General features: G+C 44.0%; 2 protein-coding genes across 3 annotated transcripts; both read right to left on the bottom strand.

Annotated features, from left to right (window-relative positions):
- Nucleotides 1-2,396: 2,396 nt before the first annotated feature.
- Nucleotides 2,397-5,006, bottom strand: LOC146661260 (GTPase IMAP family member 9-like). The gene is made up of 2 exons (XM_085421372.1): nucleotides 4,982-5,006; nucleotides 2,397-3,394 (listed from the first exon to the last, which is right to left on the bottom strand). The coding sequence occupies exons 1-2, from the start codon at nucleotides 5,004-5,006 to the stop codon at nucleotides 2,568-2,570; spliced, it is 852 nt and encodes a 283-aa protein (XP_085277498.1). The 3' UTR covers nucleotides 2,397-2,567.
- A 4,412-nt stretch (nucleotides 5,007-9,418) lies between these two features.
- LOC146661259 (uncharacterized) lies at nucleotides 9,419-11,723 on the bottom strand. Of its 2 annotated transcripts, none has more exons than XM_085421371.1 (5): nucleotides 11,160-11,723; nucleotides 10,625-10,672; nucleotides 10,336-10,453; nucleotides 9,898-10,066; nucleotides 9,419-9,790 (listed from the first exon to the last, which is right to left on the bottom strand). In XM_085421371.1, exons 1-5 carry the CDS (start codon nucleotides 11,588-11,590, stop codon nucleotides 9,777-9,779), a joined length of 780 nt encoding a protein of 259 aa, XP_085277497.1. In that variant the 5' UTR covers nucleotides 11,591-11,723; the 3' UTR covers nucleotides 9,419-9,776. The 2 variants fall into 2 exon arrangements, with proteins under 2 accessions (XP_085277497.1, XP_085277496.1); XM_085421370.1 differs by having other exon boundaries at nucleotides 9,420-9,790; nucleotides 10,625-10,830; nucleotides 11,099-11,722.
- Nucleotides 11,724-11,797: the final 74 nt, after the last annotated feature.

Below are 11,797 nucleotides of genomic sequence, written 5' to 3'. Positions count from 1 at the left end.
TCCGCCTCCTCCAAACTGAAATCAGCTGACTGTCGCCCACAGCCAGAGAGAAACACGAGTGTCTGTTTTTCTTTCCGTCTGCAGATTATTATCTATCTATTATCTATAATTCATGAGTTTACTTTTCTTTTATTTACTCCAAGATCCTGAACCTGCGGGGAAAAAAGATTCTTTTGTGTACTAAATTTTAAGGATGAAAAAACCTCAGTAACCGCAGACTGACCAGCAGAGGTGGCACAAGTGCACATTCTGTACGTAGAAGTACAGATACTACAGTTAAACCAACATTTCAGTAAAAGTGAAAAAGTACTGAAATGTACTCAGAGTAAAAAAGTAGAAAGCAGCTCCTTGAAGAACGATTCTACCACCTATGCACAGGTAACTTCTGCTGTGTAAAAAAACGAATACTAGTACATGAGAATACAAATGTTATTCACTTCTAAGTTCTGATGAACGCTCTCAGCTTGAATCTGTTATTTAGGACACTGAGCACCAGCCCAACACAAGCTGACCTGTTTATCCTGAGCTAAACTATCAGCATTTTCATGGGACTGAATCACACAAAGTTAGTTTGCTTAGTTTATTGAGATCAGTTTCTTGATTAGTAGGTTCCCCTTGTGTGTTTGTCCTCTGTGTGTCTGTTTATGTGTGTGTCCTTGTGTCTTCTTTCCCTTTTCTGTTCCTATGTTCTTCTCCTTATGTTTCCATGCCTCTCCTTCCATCATCTCTCTGTGTCTCAGTTCCCTTAACTGACTATTTATTTATTTCATTGAACTCATTTCTAAGCTCTTTGTAGAAAGAGGAGGGAGACGAGGAACCATCATGGAAGGACAGGCCCCTGCACGGTATGTACCACCGGCAGATAGAGGAAAGCAGAAATCCTACCAGTGGCTGGACAAAGCTGGACTGAAACAGAGGCACTAATCATGGCAGCACAAGAACAAGCTCTGAGTACAAGATCCATAGAGGCTGGGGTCTATCACACCAGGCAAGACCCCAGGTGCAGGCTGTGTAAAGATGCCCCAGAGACAATCCAGCACATAACAGCAGGGTGCAAGATGCTAGCAGGCAAGGCATACATGGAACGCCATAACCAAGTGGCCGGCATAGTGTACAGGAACATCTGTGCCGAGTATAACCTGGAAGTCCCGAGGTCAAAATGGGAGATGCCCCCAAGGGTGGTGGAGAATGACCGAGCTAAGATCCTGTGGGACTTCCAGATACAGACGGACAAAATGATGGTGGCTAACCAACCGGACATAGTGGTGGTAGACAAACAGAAGAAGACGGCCGTAGTGATCGATGTAGCGGTTCCGAATGACAGCAATATCAGGAAGAAGGAACACGAGAAGCTGGAGAAATACCAAGGGCTCAGAGAAGAGCTCGAGAGGATGTGGAGGGTGAAGGTGACGGTGGTCCCCGTGGTAATCGGAGCACTAGGTGCGGTGACTCCCAAGCTAGGCGAGTGGCTCCAGCAGATCCCGGGAACAACATCGGAGATCTCTGTCCAGAAGAGCGCAGTCCTGGGAACAGCTAAGATACTGCGCAGGACCCTCAAGCTCCCAGGCCTCTGGTAGAGGACCCGAGCTTGAAGGATAAACCGCCCGCAGGGGCGTGCTGGGTGTTTTTTTTAATATATATATATATATATTTAAATAATATATAACTTAACATAGATATTTCAAACAGACTTTCTGTTACTACTGTGCCCACCTACAGTAACTCCATGTCCCACTCATTGGTCTGTCTAGCACAGACCCGCCGCTGGAACGACATAAGCTATGACTTTAGTAATAAACACAGTGTTGAGAATTTTGCAAAGCTTTATTGTTCGTACACACTGTGTGGTCCAAACACAAGGAACACATTCAGCAGCAGCTGGTCAGAGTGACGGCTCGCCCACAGTGGGAATTTATGTCCCACCTCCAGCATGAAGAGACAGTAATGTCTGCTGTACCAGCAGGAGAGCCTCGCTCTCATGCAGCCATGAACAATGCAGCATGCAGTATTCAGTATGCAACAGGACTACATTAACATTACTATACTCATTTACATCACAAGTGTATTGATTTATGCATAAATGGAAACACACAGTAAACATGACCTTTATTAGTGAACATAGTTACATTTTGCTCGTGCAGCTCCAAGATTCTCATCCAATCAACAAGCTGTTTGCATTCTGTCGTGGAATTAAAACATAAATAAAGTCTGCAAAGAGCTGTGGTCAAAGTATTTGTTACTACACACAGCAGAACAGACACACATCAAACACCACAGTTCACAGTCAACTCTGGGACGTCTCAGCTCCTCTTTTATTCTCAGCCATCTAAACATGCATAGCTGTGCAAAACCATGCAGTGAAGTTCTGACCACCTAAATCTACATGTGAGGGTTAACTAGAATTATTCCATTATAGGTCTGATGTGGCCATATACTGCTGTGTATTTATAATAGTGGGATATATTTCTGTTCTATTCCACTGAGTTAATTTTGAGTATAGTGCTGAGTCGTCTGCATACCAACTCTGAGGTGGAAATACGTAGATTATGAACCTTCATTCTTCACCTTCACTGTGTGACACATTGATGTTTCAGTGCTACACCTGCAGCTGCCAGTCCTGCTCCTGCTGCTGCTCCCAGTGGGCCTAAGATACTTCCAATGATCGCCCCTATCAAACAAGCCCTGGTGAACTCGTTTTCTCTTTCTGCCCGTCTTCTGGCTTCTTCTTCTGACATCTCTGGATTTTCTTCCAGGAGTCGATCCATTTCTGCTTTTATTGCTTTCTCAGCTTCTTCAAACATCTCTTTGCTGTAGCAGCTTCCTCCGTTTCTCTGGACCATTGTGTTGATCTTCTCCAGCAGCTCCTTGACCTGAGAGGAATCCTTTTGTCTGTTGTTAAAAACATGATATCCTCCCTCACACTGACTGATGAAGTCATTGAGTTCTTTATTTCCACCAATTAAATCTTCTACACTGACTTCATCTGCTTCCAGATCGTCTCCATGGGTGAACAAGGCCATAGTGTAGCGTGACGCTTCATCTCCGAATATCTTCTGAATGACTTTCACTGTTTCTTGTTCTTCTTTGGTGAATCTGTTTGGTTGGATCACAACCAGGAACACGTGAGGACCAGGAGCAGCAAAGGAGATGCACTTACTGATCTCTTTCACCACCTGCTCTTGAGATAGTTTGGTATCAAACAGACCTGGAGTATCAACTACAGCCAGTGCTTGACCCCCAAACTCTGATGTTTCCTTCTGACACTCTGCTGTTACTGAAGACGAAGCCGAAGTGGATTTAAAAACTCTTCTTTCTATGATGATGTTTCCTGCTGCACTCTTCCCAGCTCCAGTTTTCCCAACCATCACGATCCTGAGATCGTCTGCTGCATCTGCTGAAGAAGATCAACATGTCATCGATGAGGTTTTCCAAAGAGAAGCATTCCACATCCACTTTATTAGTAATCACCAGAGATGGGCAGTAACGCATTACTTGTAACGCGTTGAAAAAAGTAATCAGATTACAGTAACGTGTTACAAGTAATGCGTTACTATAATCTGATTACTTTTTTCAATTTCAGATTACAGTAACGCGTTACAAGTAATGCGTTATTGTAATCTGATTACTTTTTGGGGGAAGTAATCAGTAATTAGTTACTGATTACTTTTTTCAAGTAACTTGACCAACACTGGTAATCACACCTCTGAGTGGCATTATTCATCAGCATGAAATGATATCACTGCTACACAGATGACGCAGCAGTTTTATAAGCCCAGCTGTTTCACGTCTCCTTCTACTCCATAGGTGTCAAACTCTGGCCCGCGGGCCAAATTTGGCCCGCAGCCTAATTACATTTGGCCCGCGAAGCCATACCAAATTACTATCAGAGCTGCCCTACTGGTATTATACAGCTAATATATATATTGTTTAGTATTAAGCTTTGCTTGTTCCATATTCAGTTTTTCAGCAAAACGTGTCCATAAGAAAAGATTCATTCTTATATCAGGAGGAATAAATATATTTCAATAAATATCAATGTTAGCCCGCGACTTTGTTCCAGTTTTGAATTTTGGCCCACTGTGTATTTGAGTTTGACACCCCTTTTCTACTCCTTTCACTGATATCAGGACTTTCCTGCATGAGTCAGTAGCTGATAACACGCAGACAGAACACTTTCTGTTCAGCAGTGAGCTCAGCCTCATGGAGGGGCCGCCCTCTGAGGGGAGGGACACAAATGTTTATGCACCTCTCTGCATTTAATCATTTCTTATTATTGATCTCTGGCTCTCTTCTACAGCGTGTCTTTGTCCTGTCTTCCTCCGCTCAACTCCAACCGCTCACGGCACATGGCCGCCCCTCCCTGAGCCTGGTTCTGATGGAGGTTTCTTCCTGTTAAGGAAGGCAGATTTTGTCAGCATCAATCCGCTGCAGCCTTCTGAGATGCAGCCAAGACAGTTTTTATTTTTTCTCTGGTCCGACCAACGAGTGCTGAGTAAAGCAGGGTTTTACATATACAGGTCCTCTGACACATTACAACACTGCACGTAACACACACCTTCACACAGCAACAAATAAATTGACTTTAATGTTCAGGTCGTCTGTTTTTGTGAGATCTACTCACTGGTTGTAATGGTGGAGCAGCTTCAGTCTGAATAAAAACTCCCTGAAATTTTCACCAATACATGAAAGAGTTTTCATTTTAACGCTGTCTAAATACAGTTCATTTGGTTGTTAACTGTTGGATTTTATGCTTTGTTGTCACAAAAGCTTTTCAGTGTTGAATTCACTTGCATTTGTTTAAAATGTGTTACAGCACATTTGGCTGTAACAGGAAAGTGAAACAACTATAGAACAGAATGAGAGAGAGCAGTTTTAGCACCACACACACACATTCACAAAGAGAAATCAGCTGCCTGAAAACAATGAATTCATCAATGTAATGAATACAAAACCTCATATTCTCCAGTTATAAATTACTCACAGGGTGGAGCAGGATTGCTGTCCATGTTCGCCTTTTACTTTGTCTCTGCTGATGTTCTGCTGCAGACCGCTTTCCTCTCAGCTGCGTGACTTCCTTCAGCCGCCTCGTTGGCAGTGCTCTGTGTTTCTGCAGCAAAGCTCTGTCACAGTTTTAAAAGCTTCCTTCACGTCGCATCAATCAGGTCATCTGATATTGATCGTTTGCCTGGTCTTAAAAGCACATTCAAGCAGACGTAGGAGCCTGTGAGATGAACGAAATCTGCAGTCAGCAATATTAAATCAGGAGTTTTGCACTTTCAGTTTCTGTTCCTTAACGTTTCTGTTTCAGTCTTATGTTACTGTAGGTTTTTTGCAGTTTTGTGCCTTTTTAGAATTATTTTGTGTTGGTTTCCTCATATTTACATTCAGTTATTTTGGTTGTAGTTCAGTAGTAGCTCGGCTCCTTAGCTCCAGTGAAAAAGACGACCTGAAGGAGGAACGTTTTTTGTTTTATACAGCGACTTGCAAAAGTATTCGGCCCCCTTGAACTTTCCCACATTTTGTCACATTACAGCCACAAACATGAATCAGTTTTATTGGACTTCCACATGAAAGACCAACACAAAGTGGTGTACACGTGAGAAGAGGAACGAAAATCATACGTGATTACAAACATTTTTTACAAATAAATAACTGCAAAGTGGGGTGTGCGTAATTATTCAGCCCCTGAGTCAATACTTTGTAGAACCACCTCGCAGCTGCAATTCCAGCTGCCAGTCTTTTAGGGTCTGTCTCTACCAGCTTTGCACATCTAGAGACTGAAATCTTTGCAAAACAGCTCCAGCTCAGTCAGAATAGAATAGAATAGAATAGAATAGAATAGAATAGAATAGAATAGAATTCAACTTTATTGTCATTGCACATGCACAGGTACAGGGCAACGAAATGCAGTTTGCATCCATCCAGAAGTGCTTTAGTGATATAGATATATTACAATATATATTAGCAATAATATAGATATGTGAGTATATTACAGAAATGGGTCTATTATGGTATGTTATAATGTACACGGTATGAAGTATGTTGTGAATATTCTATAACTATAAGTATGTACAGGCTGTAGTGAGTACAAGCTATGTACAGGCTATGAACAGGATATAAATATGAAAAACTATACAGAATATGAAATAAATAACTTTACAGAATCTGAGATATACAGTTATACAGAAATGGGAACTATGCAAGTTGTAAACAGTTGTAGGGTTAAAGATTATCGAATGTACAGAATGATTATTGACACAGAGCTATACAGTAGTGCAGTTAAGATAAGTGAGGGTGTAGATAGTTTCTACAGAGGCTATATAAAGTGCTAGTGGTTGTGAGTGGTGGTTCAGTCCATGTTATTATTGTGTGTTTGAGGGTACAGTTGTCCATTGTGGGTGTGTGTATGTTCAGTCCATGTGTTTAACGTGGGTCAGATGTCAGGAGGCAGAGTTCAGGAGTCTGACAGCTGTGGGGAAGAAGCTGTTCCGGTACCTGGTGGTCTTAGTCCGGAGGCTCCTGTGGCGCCTCCCAGAGGGCAGGAGGGTGAAGAGTCCATGTGATGGGTGACTGGGGTCTCTGATGATTTTCCCAGCCCTTTTCAAATTCAAAATTCAAATTTTATTTGTCACGTACACAGTCATACACAGTACGATATGTAGTGAAATGCTTGGACAACTGCTCCTGACCTAAAGAAAACAAAAAAGGAAAAGGCTATGAATAAGATAGGAAATAAATATGAAAAATTAAAAAGGGTAAATTTAACTAGGAAGGAATAAAATATAAATTAAGGTTAAAAATGAAATAACTGTACAACACAAATTAGAATGAAGGGTAAATTTAACTGGGAAGAATAAGATAAAATATATAAATTAAAGTTGAAAATAAAATAACTGTACAACAAAATACACAATACACAGTATAGAACTATATAAGAATGTATGAAGAAATCTAAATATAAATAAATATATACACAATAACAGCAGCTGTACAAGTATTAACTGTAATAAAAGACACCGCTTCCTGTAGATGTCTTTTATGGCAGGAAGTGGTGCTCCGGCGATGCGCTGGGCAGTTTTCACGACCCTCCGCAACGCCTTCCGGTCCGAGGCAGAGCAGTTCCCGTACCAGACTGTTATACAGTTGGTCAGGATGCTCTCGATGGTGCAACGATAGAAGTTCACCAGGATGTCTGAGGACAGGTGGTTCTTCCTCAGAGTCCTCAAGAAGAAGAGGCGCTGGTGAGCCTTCTTGACCAGCTTGGAGCAGTTGGTCGTCCAGGTGAGATCCTCGGAGATGTGGACTCCCAGGAACTTGAAGCTGCTCACACGCTCCACAGCCGTCCCCTTAATGTGGATGGGTGGATGTGGGTCAGCATTCCTCCTGTAGTCCACGATGAGCTCCTTGGTCTTCTCGGTGTTAAGCAGCAGGTTGTTTGTGTCGCACCACTCAGCCAGACGATCCACCTCCTCCCTGTAGGCGGCCTCATCGTTGTCACTGATGAGGCCAATCACCGTGGTGTCATCTGCAAACTTAATGATGGTGTTGGAACCATCAGCAGGTCTGCAGTCGTGGGTGAAGAGGGAGTAGAGGAAAGGGCTCATCACACAGCCTTGTGGTACACCGGTGTTCATTGTGATGGTAGATGAGCAGCGGTTATCCAGCCGGACATGTTGGGGGCGGTTGGTCAGGAAGTCCAGTAACCATTTGCAGATGAGGGAACTGATGCCCAGGTCTGTCAGTTTCCTGATGAGTTGTGAGGGGTGGATTGTATTGAATGCTGAACTGAAGTCTATAAACAGCATTCTGGCGTAGGTGTTGTTGTTGTCCAGGTGTGAGAGGACAGAGTGCAGTGCGATGGAGACTGCATCCTCTGTGCTCCTGTTCTGGCGGTATGCGAATTGGTGGGGGTCCAGGACAGCTGGACAGCGTTTGTGAACAGCAGTTTTCAGATCTTGCCACAGATTCTGGATTGGATTTAGATCTGGACTTTGACTGGGCGATTCTAACACATGGATATGTTTTGTTTTAAACCATCCCATTGTTGCCCTGGCTTTATGTTTAGGGTCGTTGTCCTGCTGGAAGGTGAACCTCCGCCCCAGTCTCAAGTCTTTTGCAGACTCCAAGAGGTTTTCTTCCAGGATTGCCCTGTATTTGGCTCCATCCATCTTCCCATCAACTCTGACCAGCGTCCCTGTCCCTGCTGAAGAGAAGCCCCCCCAGAGCATGATGCTGCCACCACCATATCTGACAGTGGGGATGGTGTGTTCAGAGTGATGTGCAGTGTTAGTTTTCCACAACACATAGCGTTTTGCATTTTGGCCAAAAAGTTCCATGTTGGTCTCATCTGACCAGAGCAGCTTCCTCCACGTTTGCTGTGTCCCCACATGGCTAGTGGCAAACTCCAAACGGGACTTCTTATGGTTTTCTGTTAACAATGGCTTTCTTCTTGCCACTCTTCCATGAAGGCCAACTTTGTGCAGTGCACGACTAATAGTTGTCCTGTGGACAGATTCCCCCACCTGAGCTGTAGATCTCTGCAGCTCGTCCAGAGTCACCGTGGGCCTCTTGGCTGCATTTCTGATCAGCTCTCCTTGTTCGGCCTGAGTTTAGGTGGACGGCCTTGTCTTGGTAGGTTTACAGTTGTGCCATACTCCTTCCATTTCTGAATGATGGCTTGAACAGAGCTCCGTGGGATGTTCAAGGCTTGGGAAATCTTTTTGTAGCCTAAGCCTGCTTTAAATTTCTCAATAACTTTATCCCTGACCGGTCTGGTGTGTTCTTTGGACTGCGATGTCTATGGGCAACTGCACTCAGACCAAAGGGGGCTGAATAATTACGCACACCCCACTTTGCAGTTATTTATTTGTCAAACAAGTTTGGAGTCATGTATGATTTTGGTTCCACTTCTCACGTGTGCACCACTTTGTGTTGGTCTTTCACCTGGAATTCCAATAACACTGATTCATGTTTGTGGCTGTAATGTGACCAAATGTAGAAAAGTTCAAGGGGGCCGAATACTTTTACAAGCCACTGTATTTATTTTTGAAATAAATGATGGTTTAAATGAAAGATTGGAAACGGTTTCCTCTGGGTTCCTTTTCAGGTTACAGATTTATTTTCATTTTAGTTGAATGTCATCTGTCAGACACTCTGCTGATGTGCTTCAGCTCTCTTCAGAATCAGGAGTAGATGGTCGTTCGGAGCACTTTTAGTGACACGTTGGACTGATTTAACAAAGACAGCAACAAATGATCTGATGTGAAAAGCTTCAGGTGTGTGAAGAGTGAGGAGGAGGAGCAGCGAAGGCACCTGAACACCACGGAAAACACCCAAAATACAAAATATCCAAAACAACTTTATTGTCCACTTTTTGTGTGTACAAAGTAATTAGTCTTTGATTCAGTCACATGAACACATCACACACAGACGGGACAGAGTGCAGTGAAACACATGATCACATGTTTATGTTTTATCTGTCTTTGAGGGAGGTCTGGGCCTCTTTGCTTAGGCTGCTGCCCCCGCGACCCGGCCCCGGACAAAGCGGATGAGGATGGATGGATGTCTTTGGTCTTTTGCTGTGCACTTTGGAAATTCATGTAATAAACCTTTAATAAACTAATGGAATAAAAAAGTCACATCAAAGAGTTTTTCTGTGTTCGTTCCTCTCGGCTGCTGCCTTCTGTGTAACCTCCACCGTGGTTCACTGTGCAGCCGGTGATGCTGCAGTCGCTCAGGAAAAGGAGAATAAAGGTGGAGAAACTCCACAGACAGCCTCACTCTGTAGAGCCTGTTGATGAAGAAGGTTAATCAGGAGACGTTTACAGCTCACAGCTCATCGGCTGTGTCAGGAGGTGAAGCAGGAAGTCAGCCTGTTATCGATTATTGATTTATTACCTCTGATTCTCTGCTGGAGTGAAACCTCCTTCTTCAGTGGCCACAAACGAGTGACGAGGCTTTGAGCATCCTGGTAATGTTGAAAGTCAGAATTAGGTGTGACTGTCACAGCGTCACACTCGCAGAACGTGAGGTTCTTTCTCAGATCATCAGAATCAAACTTCAGCACCTGGAAAAGAAAATGAACAGAGAGAAAAAGACGAGCAACAGTTTTACACAAAAAACCTACAAAAACACAACTGAAACGTTTAGTTTATTTACAGTAAACATCATTTATTCATCAAACCTCCAAACACACCAGCTCTGGCAGAAACACACAAAGACCAAAAACTCAGAAAGACAAGAATCAAAAAGCTTCCTCCAGCTTTACGATGATTAAACACAATAATGTTGCTGATGTTTCTGCAGGTGTGTGAGGAGGAGGAGCAGTGAAGGTACCTGTCCTCCCTCCACATGCAGGGCGATGGCGACGTGGTCCCAAACATAAAACTGTGGATCCTGAATCAGCCCCCAAGCTTCCATCAGGTTTTTGTCACGTCTTTGTAAAAGCACATATCTGAGAGGAAGCAGCGTCTGAATCAGCTGACAGTGTTAAAGGATCAGGAACATCCACCAAATGTTGTCTGAGTGTGTGTGTGTGTGTGTGTGTGTGTGTGTGTGTGTGTGTGTGTGTGTGTGTGTGTGTGTGTGTGTGTGTGTGTGTGTGTGTGTAACATCTGTTTCTTACTTGTGTGTCTCACACATGGCCTCGGGCCTCCAGGTGAAGCGTCCGTCCCTGTAAGCACAGATGGTGTTCGGAGGGTCATTCAGCATGGGATACTCAGAGAAGAGCTTGTCATTGGCTGAGCTGTGGACCAGCACAGCATACATCACTTCCTGTCTGTACAGGGAAGTCCTGAGAACACGCATGACGGGCGGGCGGCCGGAGCAATACTGGAAAAAAAACCATGTTTTGATGACAGACTCACACCAGCTACACCGGGCTTCATCAGTGAGCCGGGACGTTGTACAGACGTCTCAGCCAAACACATAATACACAAAATGTTCCACTGAGGTGAAGCTGACCAGCTAAAACAGAAAATCATTGATTACATGAAGGAGTCAGGGAGCTTTTTCAGTCTGAGGGGCTACACTGACAAAATCAAGTTTAAAAATCTTCATTGAGCTAATTAATGTTAATTTACAGTGAAGGAGTCCGTACCTGCTTGCTGTAGGCCTCCAGCACCTCCTCCACCGTGAAGGTGAAGCGGTACGATCCATACCTGGACTTCTCACTGAAGGCTGGAGACGAGGCAAAGTCCACCAGGAAGCCCTGCTTCCGCCGGGCCTGCTCCTCAGTCCAGTTTGGGAAGGCCTCCTCCAGGAGCCTCCTCTCAGCTGATTGGATCTCCTCTGGTGCCACAGCCAGACTCCACCACACCAGGGACAGTCTGTCTGGATCCTCTGAGCCGCTCTTTGGATCCTTGAAGCCTCCGTCATTCTTGATCTCTTCTAATCTGTATGTGTCGTGTTTCAGCCGAGACACATGAAACTCAAGTGAAACCTCTCCAGGTCCGGGGTACGGAGGGATGTCGTCTTTGTAGAGGTACTTCTTGTACAAATGAGTATCTTGAGCTTCCTGTTTCAAATCATTCAGCTTTAAATGCCTCGCTTTATAATGTTTTTGTTCTTTGACGTTTCCTTGTCTCTGCATGATCCGATTTGGATGATGTCGATCAAACAGACCGTCCAGACCGTCAGTGTCACTCTGCTGATGTGGAGAGCAGCTCTGACAGCTCAGTATAAGTCAGGCAGTGTCATCGGCTGGTTATCTGGAAATAAAAGTTCATCTTTGAACACACACACAATAACACACTGTTGTTGTAATCAGCATGATCAGCACTGGGTGTGAGTCACGGGA

The sequence above is a fragment of the Rhamphochromis longiceps genome, linkage group LG10, assembly GCF_057381845.1.
Source record: "Rhamphochromis longiceps isolate RC_006_pf linkage group LG10, R_longiceps_female_GT1.1, whole genome shotgun sequence".
In the NCBI taxonomy this organism is placed as follows: Eukaryota; Metazoa; Chordata; class Actinopteri; order Cichliformes; family Cichlidae; genus Rhamphochromis; species Rhamphochromis longiceps.
This window is presented reverse-complemented; position numbering and strand designations above follow the sequence as displayed.

Coding starts and splice junctions, on each gene's coding strand:
- LOC146661260 (XM_085421372.1), bottom strand. CDS start 5,006: ATGGACAGCAATCCTGCTCCACCCT. Junction 3,395..4,981: donor CAGCAATCCTGCTCCACCCT/GTGAGTAATTTA, acceptor GATCTTCTTCAG/CAGATGCAGCAGACGATCTC.
- LOC146661259 (XM_085421370.1), bottom strand. CDS start 11,590: ATGCAGAGACAAGGAAACGTCAAAGAACAAAAACATTATAAAGCGAGG. Junction 10,454..10,624: donor GCCATGTGTGAGACACACAA/GTAAGAAACAGA, acceptor GCTTCCTCTCAG/ATATGTGCTTTTACAAAGAC. Junction 10,067..10,335: donor TGCATGTGGAGGGAGGACAG/GTACCTTCACTG, acceptor TTTCTTTTCCAG/GTGCTGAAGTTTGATTCTGA.